This window comes from Globicephala melas, chromosome 16, assembly GCF_963455315.2.
Source record: "Globicephala melas chromosome 16, mGloMel1.2, whole genome shotgun sequence".
In the NCBI taxonomy this organism is placed as follows: Eukaryota; Metazoa; Chordata; class Mammalia; order Artiodactyla; family Delphinidae; genus Globicephala; species Globicephala melas.
Window position 1 is genome coordinate 4,864,736 of NC_083329.1, and position 15,049 is coordinate 4,879,784.

General features: G+C 42.0%; 1 protein-coding gene across 3 annotated transcripts in view; it reads right to left on the reverse strand.

The window, feature by feature from the left end:
• The window catches only part of DOCK1 (dedicator of cytokinesis 1), a 523,633-nt gene that overhangs the window by 82,328 nt on the left and 426,256 nt on the right, over positions 1-15,049 (reverse strand). For all 3 annotated transcript variants that reach the window (XM_060286253.1, XM_030832075.2, XM_030832074.2), the window contains one exon: positions 4,718-4,866. In XM_060286253.1, coding sequence (XP_060142236.1) covers positions 4,718-4,866 — 149 coding nt within the window. The remainder of the gene's footprint in view (positions 1-4,717; positions 4,867-15,049) is intronic.

The window sequence follows — 15,049 nt, forward strand, 5'->3', positions numbered from 1 at the left end:
CCGAGGATTGACTTCAGGGCTGTATTCACTGACAGTGGACTCCAGGAACAAGTCTGCACAGTAAGTCCTGTTGGTTAGAGATTATGGAAGTCTAGGCATCTCTTTGCTGGAGAGCTTTTCTAATAGGATTCAATGTCATCAGAACTCTGAGTCCAGGGTATTATTTTCCATGATCTCTTGGACCACTTTTGGGTCTGGGGTTCAGTGAAATAAAAGTATAATTCTTGGGCCATATTTCCCCTCTAATCATCCAAAATGACAGAATCAAGTATTATCTTTTAAATGAAAGCAAAAACAAACCAATCAACAAAATCCTAATGAACTGAAGAATAAACGAGATAAGATATGGGGATGTATGTATATGTACAGCTGATTCACTTTGTTATGAAGCAGAAACTAACACACCATTGTAAAGCAATTATACTCCAATAAAGATGTTTAAAAAAAAGAATAAACAAGATAAAATCACCACCAAACTTATTCACATTCATGTTACCGTTCAAAATATATTGGCTTTGCCACCAAGTGGCGGAAGCTGTCAGCATCCACTTGGGTTATTCAATTATTTGCTTAAGGTTACCAGCCTGGGTAGTGGGAAGAGATTATTCAAACAGGAGCTCGGGAACATAGCAGAACAAAGATTACTCACATTCTAATATTTTTACAACTAAATAGGAATTTCTGGAAGTTGAGGAGCATTTTGCTGACCCTCACGAAGATGACAGAAAATAGCTCCATGACTGAAAATATTACTTTGCCGTGGAGCCTTTTCCATCCCATTTTCATGAATGGTCTAAGAGCCCAAATAGTCATTTGCTGCAATTCTCAGCTGTTAGTTCTATATTTTCCAAAGACATAACAAATGCATTTCTTTCAAAAGGTGCTAGGAGAGAATTTAAAGGTATGCTTTTCCTCTGAAGGAAAACCCAGAGAGGCTAAGACTCAGAATGGTACTCATCTGGGGGCAGGGATCTCAGTGAGATGGGGGAAGCGTCAGTTAAGGTCCATCTTGGGGCTCCATGTCCACTGGATGATGTAAGAGGCCCTAAGACAAGGATGATCCCAAACCTCTCCGTGCTAGCTGGGCAGATCCTGAAATCTTCACACATAACGTCTCTCCTTTGGAAAAAAACAAAACAAAACAAAACAAACCCCCCCCCCAAGATTTCCCAAGGTCCTCAGTTTCAGGCTAATCACGCTACTCTGGGATCTCTGGGATTGGGGTAGGGTAGGGTGGGGACGGGGGACAGTGGCTGACAGTGAACACACCTGCAGGGATGACTTGAAGATCGGACGCATGCCAAGGACAGTGAGAAGAGTATGCATCCACTGGGACTAACGCACTGGAGGGAAGCAGTGGGAGAAGCATCTGAACAGCCCCACTCTGAAAGATACAGCAAGCTCTAAAAAAGCAAGGCTACGCCACATGTTCAAAACACTAAAGTTCTGTAAAAATGAAAAACCTTAATCTTCCCCTAACTCCATTAGGTTTGCACATCTGCTATGAAGGCAGAGCCAATTTAAGCCTTGTTCACGTGACTAATAAGGTTAGATAATTGAACTGGTGGCGGATTAAACAGCGGCCAGTCAGCTCCATCCTAGGAGCTCCCTGGATGGAGGCGGGGAAGGCTGTGCCCTGCTGGTCTGTGCACGTGCAGCTGCACACGTTCACCAACATCACGGACGAGGAACAGAGGGCGTGCCTTGTGCTTCAGGAGAGCAGCCGCTGGAGGATGAGAGCTGAACCGAGAACAGAAAGGAGTCAGAAAAGATACAGCAAGTCGAGAGACAAATGCTGTGGTCCAGGAGAGCCCTGGGATAGGGGGTGAGGGGAGCAGACGGACACTGGGGATGAGACAGAGGAAGAACCCACAAGTCATTGCAACCCACCATGGAGGCCAAGAGAGCAAGCCAAGGCCAGGCCAGTGGGACTGGACCCGTGAACCAGATGACAAGGAGCCAGGCAGAAATGGGGATGATGGGGAAGCAGCAGAGCTGGGAAGGATGACGTCACGTGGCATCCACGTGGCCTCCCGCGGGAGGCTGAGATAGGTCAGTAGAAAAATTGAGATGTCCCAACGAAAAGGAAAGTGATCATTTCGCAATTCACCAGAACACATTAATGTGGCAGAGAGATTTTTTTCACAAGTTTTCGTTTTTCTGCCTTGCTTTTTACCTTCGAGGTGTCCTACCACCTGTCTGTGAGGGTACGAGCAGATGACAACACAAGGAACGAACGGCCAAGGATTCTTCACCAAAAACTCGAGCAGCTGTTTACACTTAGCCCGAATGCGTTCTCTTTTTCTGTGGACCTTTGTCTTCATGTTTGTGTTTTTATTTACACATGTCCAAGTGAGGCATGTTTTAGGCTAAGGAAGTTGTGATGGTGGAATTAAATGGGTGTAATTACTTCATGGTACGACTTAAACCATTTGGTTTTCTGGAAAGATGTCTCATGATGTTGGGACAGATTCTGAAGCCACTACTGGGCACACAGTGTTGAGAATGGAGGCAAAAATGCCGTGACTCTTGTCTACTTTGGGCCGTTTACTGATAAACCTGAGAACTCTGTGAACTGGAGAAAATGAAGCACATGCGCAGAAGACGGTTATAAGACATTTTAAAACTATGGTGAAACAGGAGTGAGACAATGAATGGGAGGATGAGAACAATTCAGAAACCAAACTCTCAATTCCAACGGCCCTTATTTTGACCCAAAGACTCCTTGAAAGAATCACAAATGACATAATGTTTTAAAGGTTTTTGATCTTATATTCCCGGGCTAGTAACATTTATCTATATAAATACGTTTTTCTCCTTTACCTGATTCTTTAATTTAATAGCATCTTTCCATAAGGTCCTCCTTTGAGGCTTGATTCATACAAAATTCAAAACATCTGATGCATTTGCAGCCTAGGGAAGAGCATTTTAAATTACAGTTCCTAGTTCTGGTGAGTTGGCAGTGAGACGGGGCCATGATTTCGTGCCGGTGGCAGTAGGGATGGGTCACATCTTGTGGCAATAAGATCAATTGGCAGTAATGTCAAAAGTCACACAAAATATTTTGAATCAGCAATTGCATTTTTGAGACTGTACAACAGGAAAACTTCCAAAAGAAATTCAAGCTACATGCACGATTATGTTCACTGCATTGTTTATTCATAGTAGTGAATACAACCTAAATGCCCCACTAAAGGGGATGGATCAGAAAGGATGAGGTCACTCATTCTATGAAACGTTACACCATCCTCGAAATCATGGTAACTACGCTGCGGTCGAGGGAAATGTCCTTGATATATTGACAAACAAGAAGAACAATGTTAACAAAGAGGGGACAGTGTTTACGACGTGACACCTCACGTGTACAAAGGCTGACGGTGAACCAGACAGAACAAACCAAGCCAGCTGCTCTTTCAAAACAGTCTAATTTTACAAATAAATAAATGTAAGGAAACCTTCCTCACCCAAAAGGAAGAAAGAAAAGAAGGAAGGAAGGAAGGCTGGGCTTTATGGGTTTGATTCTATATCTTACAACAGCTCTTTCGAATAGATTCTATTTCATACCAATTTTACAGCTCTGAGCTGGAGACATACAGATGGTCAGTGATTTGCTCAAGACCCAGGTGGTTCCTGACTGAGCAGGGCTTTAGGATCTACCCAGACTTCAGCGTCTGAATGCCATGCTTACAGACGGGGCTTCTTTGGGCTTTGTATCTGTCTCTTGTTCTGGGAAATAGTATAATTGCTCTTCGTGGCTACTAGCTTCATGCAATAATGACAAAGAATGACCAATTAAAGCCTATAAACTATTCAAAGTCTCTGAAACTGGAAAGTACAAAAGTGAGGAAGGAAAACCTACTCTTGAAATATTAGATCTCACTAAAATCATGTTACCTTGATTGACGCAGTTTTGATTTCCATTCACTATAGGAATTTCTCTCTAAATTCCTCAAAAATTTATGTAAAATGCTTAGTACATTAACTCCCCTGAATCACTATAATATTTTAACAGAGGTAGTTTTCAATTTAGAGGACCTCCTATCTCTGGCTTTTTCTCTTGCCTCCTGCAAAGCATCAGTACACAAAGGAGAAATCCATTGTATGTGCATGTGTGTGGGCTTGTGCGTACCCAGCCAGGAATTCATAAACACCATACTTTTCCAGGGAAGGAGATTTTGTTCCTTTTCACATATCAATTATTCAGATTTTGTCCTTCATGTTGATACAGGATGTTTCTAGCACTGCATCTGGGTTACACTTTCTTTATGGAATTTTCATCAGTTCCATTGCACAGGTAAAAAGACCAAGGCACACACTTAAAATAAAGGCAAAGACTTTACACTTAAAAATAATTAACTCAGTAAGAAGCAGCCAGTGTGACAGAACACAGTAACATCTGATCAAAAGCTCCGGTGCACATACAAAGGAGGGCCAAAGAGAGAGTTTTACCCAGATTTAATGTGTCAGTAAATCCACTTAAAAGTAAGTAAAAGCTAAAAATGGAGAACAACGTTCTGTAAAGATGAGAGTGAGATCCTCCCTAAGAATGACAGGCTTCTTCCACAAGGAAAGTCTAGGACTTTTCTCTCTTAAGCTGTAGGGAATTATGTTTTCCATATTCAGCATGTGTAACTGGAGAACCATCTATAAGTCTCAAGGTACTCAGGCTTGTCCCCCTTTTCTCTCCAAGCCACTTACTGCACACCCACGTCCTTACCATCTGGAAGCTTCGGGTGGAATGGAATTCACACTGCATCATGTCAAAGAAGATGGGGATGGTGGCTTTGCGAAGCTCTGTCTCAGGAATCAGTGTCATTTCTAATATCGGGCCGACCATTTCTGGAATGAACTTTATCTTGTGTTGACCTTGAATAAAAAAGTGCATTATTCAGAAGTGTTTTAAATAAAGGATTCTGAAATGAGCTTCAATGGACAGAAACAAAACTACACAGATCATTGTGATTTTGAATGCTAGGATCTTGGGAATATGTACCCATTTCTCACCTACAGGCAACAATTTTGAGTGTGCCCAGTCTTTAGTATAAGAAGTGAACTGTATTCCAAACAGTGTAAGTGAAGCTGTTAAAAAAAAAAATCTACCCAATATAAGGCCTGCAGTCATGATTTGTCTGTTACCGACGACAAATGCCACTTCACAAACAGACAATTACATCACACACATCGGGGCCTGAGCAGCTAACGGGTACCCAGTTTTGGAAAGAGCAGGGCTGGGAGACGGGACCCTTGGCATCTCATTTTATGAACAATGAACAAGAGTTGATAAAGTGAAGAGGTTAGGGCAGGTGGTCTCTTGGGCCCTTTCTGTCTGCAACATCATATGAAAAAGAGTTTACTATTTGGAACCTCTGTAAATAATGTCAAGGGATCTCTATAACGTTCCGAGTGACTGATCAGAGAAATCAAAACCAGACCTCAGGATGTGAAGCTGTGAAAACAGAAAGGATTCTGCCTTTTTCGACTATTTGATTGGATAACGCACCTATCTTGTCCAGATATGATTTTTAAAGCATAAGACTATAATATTCATTATGATTCACAAGGACAATAGTATATGCTTAAAACAACTTTCGAGAAAACTTTTCAAAAGCTGTTTTAAGCACATACTTCTGCCCCTATGATTAATGATGAATATTATAAAATTAGCTAACACTTACTAAGTACGACTACGTGACCAGCCTCATAGAAAGAGTCTCACTGAATTCTCAACATAATTTTGTGAGACGGCTACCATTCCTCTCCTCTTTTTAAAAACCAGACGGTACTTTATTTTTTAATAGACTTTATTTTTTAGAGCAAAAGTGAGCAGAAGGTACAGAGATTTCTCCTACACCCCTGCCCCCATTATAACATCCTCCCCCAGAGGGAGTGCCATTCTGAACTCTGTTTTACAGATGAGGAAACTGTGAATTTCCCCAAACCAGCGTGCTGTTCAGTGGAAATGGTAGAGCAGGATTGGAACCCGGGTCTGTGATTCTGAAGCATCAGGTGTGTCCCCCGTGCCCGGCCTGCCGGTCACGAGATCTTTCCAGGACACTAGTCCTCTCCATCTCGTGGTAACAGAAACGATGCTGGCTGTCCACACCACTCCCTTCTCCGTGTGCTGCCGTAATAACCCAGATGCAGAGGACACTGACCTGTCATTTTATCTAGCGTTACTGGGGTATCACACTTCTAAACTGGGTGTCCCAGAAAGTAGAGACAGGATTCTTACAGGCTCCAAACCTTTTTATTTTTTTCTTTTCTATTTCAATTATTTTGTTGGAAATCTTGGTATCACACCTCTTGAGGCCTCCGCCTTCGACTCGGACACCGCTAACTCAAAATCTCCATTTTTTCGTTTTTTGCTACCATTGTGCCTCACCCCAGCAGTGGCCTCCACACCCTGCTATGTCTAAATTCCTGAGGGCTGGGAGTGATGTGGGTGAACTTCCAGAGAACTTGAAGGGATAAAAGGCCACCAGAGGGAAGGAGCTGCTGGAAAACTCATTTCTGAAAAAAGGGGGGCGTTGACCTTATGTAAGGTGATATGATTAAATTTAGAGGCAGGTCCCATCACGGAAGGGGTCTTTTATAATTCCTGCCTTCTTATCTTTAATTTCAGAAATCCTGATTTATTTTCATTTCACCCCATTACAATTTATATCTTTTTGTTTCCAACATATAATAGAAGAATGCACAAGAATTAAATGCTTGAATGAGTTATTTGTGACATTTTGTTATTAGCACTCGTAATTTATCCAGAGTTAATCAATGTTACTAACATTTTTACACAATCTGGAAATACAATGGATACACTAAATAATTTCGTTTTCTTTATAACTCAGCTAATGCAGATTTCTGTAAAGAGAACCATTAAACAAATTTGGCTATTATAAATAAAGACCCTTAACAAAATCCATAATCCTCATAAGTGGTCTATATTAAAGTATTCAGAAATTTGTATTGGGTGGACACATACATAAAATGCAACCTTCAAAAAGGAATCTGAATATAATTAAAATCTTATTAACCTTTACTAAATAATACTTTGACTAAGGCCCTAATATAACACGATTCTCATCGCTTCCCCAAATGCTTAATGTTTCTGAAAAGCATGTAAGTGATGCAAAGCATTCTCTTAAAAATGCTATTATATCCAGTCTCTCAGGTGACACTTTTCTTGTATTATGCCTAAAAACTGTCAAAGCCAATGTTTCAGAAAACAGATGCTGGTGACAGAGTTCTTCATCAACCACAACTGCAGCGTCACGAAGGCCTCTGTCTCTCACTGACAGCCTTTATTGCTCCAGGCTGGGAGGATTGCATAAGAGAGAAACAAGGGGTCGCCAACGCAGGGATTGGAAAAATATGTTCCAAAAACGAGGGTGTCCTCAGCGTTGATTATTGCCCCTCCCGTTAACACAGGACACGTTGGCTGGGGGCCAGCACTGGACTTCAGCCACAGTGATATCCCCAGGGTTTAACCTCGGAGAACCAATGAGTAAGCATTGGATACAATTCTCCAATATTCATCGTTTTTCTTTCTTTCTTTCTTTTTTTGGCATTTGCATTATGGATTTCCCCTGGAGCATCTGTTGTTCAAATTTAATGATGAACTCAGGTTTGGAATCAAAGGGAATCAAGGTGACTCCTGAAATGCAGGCTTCAAGAAAAAGAGGATTTACTTTCTTTTTTTCCTTTTGAGACAAAGGAAGAACAAACTAATTATCGGATCACAATGGGAATCGAAGGATCACTCTGGTCACCTTGGCCAAACTCCTGGTTACCACTCCTCAATCCTTAAAAACCCACCGACAGTCTTTCTTCTAGTGACAAAACACGGAGCTTCTTCCCTGGGAACCAGACCGCGCTGTCTCAGGGAAGCTGGCTTCTCCCCCATCAACAGCCTCCCCCTGGGTGCCTGGATGATCTCTTGACAATCATGAGTGTTCAGAAATCCGGGACCTTAAACATCGTCTAATCCCAGGAAAATCTCCATATACACAAGAGTAGACAGAGCAAAAATTTCCATCACCCAGTCAAACGGATTAGGCCCCACTGTATGTGGGTTTTAATGAAAAGCACACAATTTCTTCCAAGTCTCCAAAAATACCCATGAAGGGAATCCCTGCGTGACAAATGTCCCAGACCGAACGTGGAAGATAAAGATCTTCCTGCCAGCACATTTGTTCTGGACAGACGGGAGAGACTGCGGCTCCGGGGCGCTGTATGTAACAAACAAAATGTAAATCGAGGTGAGGAAGGCAAAAGAGAGCTCAGGTGCTCTGCAGGCTGCCGCACAGAGTGCGCTTTGATAAATAACTGAAGAGCTGAGTAAATAAGCACGTCCGCTCCCCCCGCCCCCCGCCTTTATTGGGAGAGAGTCTGCCTTTGATTTCTCCTTTCACACTCAAAATATGACAGGTTTGGGAGGAAAAAAAAAAACCCCATGCTGCTCTGTCCCATGGGGCAGCACTGTGTCTGCACTTGCATTAAACTGAGCAACACAGACCCCGGATCCTTGTTCCAGTGCTGTGCAAGGAGGTGGGTTCTGGGCCGCTCACACCACACGTATGACTGGGAAGACTCAAGAAGGAGACGGTCTCACGGCACATTTGGCTCAGGGCCTGATCCAGTGACAGGTGACTAATTGTAAGAGGATAAATAGATCTGACGTCTATTTTTATTTTCTTGGTGGAGACTGCCAATATGATCTCAAACCTGAGCCCATTTGAAAAAAATGGTTTTTTTTGGTTGTTTAAAAGCTGTGTAGAAAATAGGTTGTATACATCTTAGGAAACTGAGTGTGCTCTCGTTAATTTCTAGAGTGGCATCCTCAGCAATGACGCTGGAGGGCAGGATCCAACACCTGAGATTCAGAGCAGCAAAGAAAGGGCCAGGTGGCCGGAGGTGACCCCATGGAGCTAGCCTTAGCCATTTTGAGGGGAAGCCGGGCCAGATCTTGGGAGCAGCCGACATGTTTATTATTTTTTTTTAACTTTCAAACATAATTTAATTATTCTGTAAGCAAGGAACCCAATCACGTGGGTTAATGATTACTTCTTGCTGTTACCAAATCCCTGCCCTTCACTGACCACAGTCACAGTTTACATTTGCCCTCCTGGCGGCTTCTCATGCCAGAGGCAGAGGTCCTGGTAGAATGCTGCCAAACACAGACCTGCTGCATTCATCACTGTATTCCAGTCAGCAACGGACAGACGGGACATTTGCTCTCTTAACTGTATCCTTTATGTTGCAAATCAAAAGCCTCTGTCACTTGACTCAGACTATTTAGAACGTAATGACATAATGTCGAGAGAACCAACCATCGGAACACTGGAGGCTTCACGAGGGCCCAGAGGTGGCTTCACAGAGAAGCTCATGCTTCCCTGGGCCCATCCCACTGTCTTCCATTGAAATCGTAGACACGGAGCAAATGAGGAGGAATCAGTTTCAAACTGTGCTCGATCTCAGGGATTCCAGAGATGACCTTGAGAACACTTAGAAGAAAAAAGAAAAGAAAGAAAAGAAAACCCGAGTGTCTGGGGCGCCCATGTGTCAGGCCAGCCTGGGCTTGAGCTGGCCTTTGGGGGCTCCCTCTGAGCCAGGAAGTGGTCCTTCAGTTGAAGGTCAGAGAGGAGGGGAGGGTCCCGGGTGAGCTGAGCTGAGACAGCAGCTACTAATCAAACAAGAAGGACGCCTTTTAGTGTGTTAAAAACCAGTGTGAATATCTACCAGGGCGGCTGTCTCTACTTATCCTAAATGATGAGAAAAATATTACCGAGGCGTTTCGGAATGAAGCATTTGAAAACACACCTAAAAGGGTCCTTTTAGGAGAAATAGACTAGCTCACAGTTCGTACTTTAGAGGTGACACTGAACAATGCAGAAGGTGTTGTCACTCTCTCTGGAAGGGCCGGGGTGAAAGATGACCGCAGAGGGCCCTCATGCAGAGGTACATCAGGTCCCCGCTGAAGAGCCTGGCCACAGTGGGTGCAGCCCATCACTCACTGGACTCCAGCACCTAGAAGAGCCCTGGGCTCCCACTTGTCCAGCCGAGAATGACTCCCTCCATGCCATTGCCCTGAATGTTCCTGCTCGCCCTCACCTGCCCCTCCCTCGGAATGGGGCTACAGACAGAACCTTCCTGGCAGGAGTCCCACAGTGTCTGACCTGCCAGGAAACGTGAGAGATGAAGCTGTCAGGGTAGGATCAATTTAAATGAATCATGAACGGTTCTAGGAGGCTCAGCATTTCACTACCGAGATCACCATATATATATAAAAAGCATTATTAAGCACCATATATACAAAAAGCATTACTGAGCACCATATATATAAAAAGCATTACTGAGCACCATATATATAAAAAGCGTTACTGAGCACCATATATATAAAAAGCATTACTGAGCACCATATATGTAAAAAGCATTACTGAGCACCATATATGTAAAAAGCATTACTGAGCACCATATAGATAAAAAGCATTACTGAGCACCATATATGTAAAAAGCATTACTGAGCACCATATATGTAAAAAGCATTACTGAGCACCATATATGTAAAAAGCATTACTGAGCACCATATGTATAAAAAGCATTATTGAGCTTCAGAGTTAGAAGGCTCTTGAAAACTTCCGTCCAGCCTCTGCATCTTACAGCCTAGAAAGCTGAGTGAGGGAAGCCCAGACCGACTGCGTCACGCAGCCAGGCAAGAAGTTCCACTCAAGTGGAACTCATATCCAGTCTCTTCCCTCGGAGCCCAGGGTGCCTGCTCTCTCCCCAGGGACGGCAGGAAGACCAAGGACGGGACAGTGCCAGGAAGGTTCTGTGTTGGAGATGCAGCCAGGCACTCTGACACCGAGAGCCAGTACTTTGATGCTGGACGTTTCAGCTGCTGCAGCAAAGTCCCAGTGGAGAGTTTCCTTAAGGGGTCCCCAGTTGACTCCAGGACTGATGCCCACACAGCAAGTGGGGAGTGGATTCTCCTCCCAGTGAGAGCACAGGCAGAGAAGTCATCTCCACCAGCTCCTTCTCTCCACCTGGGAGCTCTCGCACTGGATTTTTATCCTGGAGAACCCAGCAGGCGCCTCATGTTAAACCAAGTTTCTTAATTTCCATGTTCTTAGTATTATCCACAGAGTATCGATTTCCCCCCCAAAGAGTTCTACATTTATTTTTCTGGATGAAGACCCATTTGAAAAAGACTCCATCCTTCATATAAATGGAAAGACAAAGAATATTTGGAAATTCTCCTAACATTCCCTAGAGATGTGACAGGGCCTTCCTTTACACACTTCTGCTGACCTCCGGGCACTCAAGAAGGATTAGGAGTCAAAGGCCTCTGAGGAAACCTGGCTTCAGTTGAAAAGAAGCCGCTGTGAACGTACTGACCGCTAAGCCAAGTAGCAGGGCTGGCCCTCAAAACCCCGGCCCTGTCTGCTCAAAGGGCCATCAGGAAGGCGGTGGAGTCCAATGCCACGGCCTTCATCGAAAGCCGTGTTTAGTTTTGTCACCTCGTTTCGTTCTGCCCAAGGAATGTAGGTACATCAGGGCACCTTTCCAGCCACGAAGAAAGCTATTCCAGGAGCACACAGATTGGGATACAGCTAAGGCGCCCCAGCCCTGGTGGAACAAACAAAACCCTGATGCAATGGGGTGACTAGAGAGCAAAGTGGGCAGTGGCCTGCCTCCTTCTAGAGAAGAAAAGTCACTGGGGGGTGGGGAGAGTGGAAGCCCTCCCACAACAAACCAAGGTAGGATCTGTGTGCCGATCTGAGAGAAGGAAGGAGAGCCTGGGCAATTCAGAGGCAGAAACTTGCACAGGACCAGGAGTGGTGCTGAAGAAAGGTGCCCGGGGCACCTCAGCACAAAACCAGCGGAGGACAGGTGCCAGGAAGAGCTTCGTCTCAACTAGGAGAGGCCAGGTTCACAGAGGACACATAAAGGTGGTGAGGAGACACCAAATTATAAGCAGTTGTTTATTCCTTTATAAGGAACATAACCAACAGAATGACATGTCATAGTGGCTAACATTTTAATAGAAAATTCCTTGTTATATTAATCAATTCACTTATAAATAAAATTGAATTAATTTCTCATCATTTTTACTTTTTTCTTGCTTATTGTAAGAATACACTTAAGATGAGATCTACCTTCTTACATCTTTACATGTACAATACAGGATCATTAACTTGAGGCACCGCGTGTACAGCAGATCCCTAAAATGTATGCATCTTGCAAAACTTCAACGTTTCATCCTTTGACCAACACCTCCCCACTGCTCCCTCGGCACACCCCTGCCCCTGGCAACCACCATTCTGCTCTCTGCTCTAACGAGTTTGACTCCTTCAGAGATCTCATATGTGAGGATTCATGCAGTAACTGTCCATCTGCGACTGGCTTAGTTCACATCCAACAGTGGTCTTCAGGGTCTTCCATCTTTTTTTTCATATGATGGGATTTCTTTTATTTTAAGGCTGAATAATATTTCATTGTACATATATAATACCACATTTTCTTTACCCAGTCATCTGTTGATGGGCATTTAGGTTGTTTCCATATCTCTGTTATTGTGAATAATGCTGCAACGAACATGGGAATGCAGATATCCAGATTCTGATTTTAATTCGTTAGAATATAGAACCTGGAGTGAGAATGCTGGATCATAGGGTAGTTCTATTTTTATTTTATTGAGGAACCTCCATACACATCATTTTACATTCCCACCAGCTGTGTACATGAGTTCAAATTTCTCTACATCCTTGCAAACACATGATTATCTTTTATTTATTTTCTTCATAACAGCCATCCGAACAGGTGTGAGGCCATAGTTCACTGTGGTTTCTGATTTGCATTTCCCTGATGATTAATGATGTTAAACAACTTTTCATGTACTTACTGGCCATTTGTCTGTCTTCTTTGAAGAAATGTCTATTCAAGTCCTTTGACCACTTTTTAATTGGTTTATTTGTTTTTTTGCTATAGAATTGTAGGAGTTCCTTATATATTCTGGATATTACTCCCTCATCAGACATGGGGTTTGCAACTATATTCTCCCATTACTTTTCATTTTATTGTTTCCTTCCTTTATTGTGCAAAAGCTTTTTAGTTTGATGTAGTCTACTTGTCTTTTTGGTGCCATTTCCAAGAAATCATTGTCCAGGCCAAGGTCAAAAAGCTTTTCTCCTATGGTTTCTTCTAGGAATTTTATGGTTTCAGGTCTTACATTTAAGTCTTTAGTGTGTTATGAGTTGCTTTTTGTATATGGCTTAAGAGTCCAATTTCATTCTTTTGCAGGTGGATATCCAGTATTAACAACACTATTTGTTGTTCACAAACCACTTGTTAAAGTCACTTTCCTTTCTTCACTGTGTATTCTTGGTTTCCTGTCGAAGATCAGTTGACTGCATATGTGTGGGCTTATTTCTGAGCTCTCTCTTCTGTTTCATTGGTCTATGTCTGTCTTTATGCCAGTACCACACTGTTTTGATTTCTATAGCTTTGTAACTTATTTTGAAACCAGGAGGTATAATGCCTCCATCTTTGTTCTTCTTTCTCAGGATTGCTTTGGATATTCAGGGTCTTTTGTGTTTCCACATGATTTTTAGAATTGATTTTTCAATGTCTGTAAAACATTCCACTGGAATTTTGAAAGCGATAACAATATCAAGTCTTCCAATCCATGAACATGAGATGTCTTTACATTTATTTGTGTCTCTTTAAATTTCTGTCATCAGTGTTTTGTAATTTTCAGTGTATACGTCTTTCACCTCCTTGGTTAAGTTTATTCCTAAATATTTTATTCATTTTTATGCTACTGAAAATGGGATTGTTTTCTTAATTTATTTTACAGGTAATGTGTATAGAAATGCAACTTTTTTTTTTCTATGTTGATTTTGTATCCTGCAACTTTTCTGAATTTGTTTGTTAGCTCTAACACTTTTTTGGAAGAGTCTTTAGGGTTCCCTACATATAAGATCATGTCATCTGCCAAGAGAGGTAATTTTACTTCTTCCTTTCTGATCTGGATGCCTTTTATTGCTTTTTCTTACTTAATTGGTCTGTCCAGACTTCCAGTACTATGTTGAATAGGAGGGGTGAGAGTGAGCATCCTGTCTTGTTTCCAATCTTAGAGAAAAACTATCAGTTTTTTACCACTGAGTGAGTATGATATTAGTTGACAATATATGCCCTTAACTATGTTAAGTTACATTCCTTCTATACCTAGTTTGTGGAGTTTTTATCATGAAAGGGTTTTGAATTTTGTCCAATGATTTTTCTATATCTATTGAGATAATCTTATTATCCTTCATTCAATTAATGTAGTCTATCACTTTTATTAATTTGCATATGTTGAATCATCTTTGCATCCCAGAGATAAATCCCACTTGTTCCTGGCATATGACCCTTTTAATGTGCTGTTGAATTCAGTTTGCTAGTATTTGGTTGAGGATTTTTGCATCTGTGTTCATCAGAGATGGTGGCCTATAGATTTCTTTCTCTTTTTTTTTTGGTAGTGTGTTTGACTTTGGCATCATGGTAATGCTCATGTCATTAAATGAGTTTAGAAGTGTTGCCTGCTCTTCAGTGTTTTAGAAAAGTGTGAAAAGGATTGATATTAATTCTTCTTTAAATGTTGGGTAGTATTCACCAGTGCAGGCATCTTGACCTGGACTTTTGTTTGTTGTAAGATGATTCAATCTCTTTACTCATTATTGGTCTGTTCAGACTTTCTATTTATTCATAATTCAGTCTCAGTAGGTTGTATGTTTCTAGGAATGTATCCATTTCTTCTAGGTTGCTGGCACGTTAAGTTTTCACAGTAGTCTCTTATGATCCTTTTTATTTCTACGGCATCAGTTGTAATGTTTCCTCTTTCATTTATGATTTTATTTTTTTGAGTCTCCTCTCCTTTTTTCTTAGTAATTGAGCTAAAGGTTTGTCAATTTTGTTTATCTTCTCAAAAACCCAACTCTTAATTTTATTGACGTTTTCTATCCTCTATTTTGTTTATTTCTTCTCTAATCCTTATTATTTCCTTCCTTTTGCC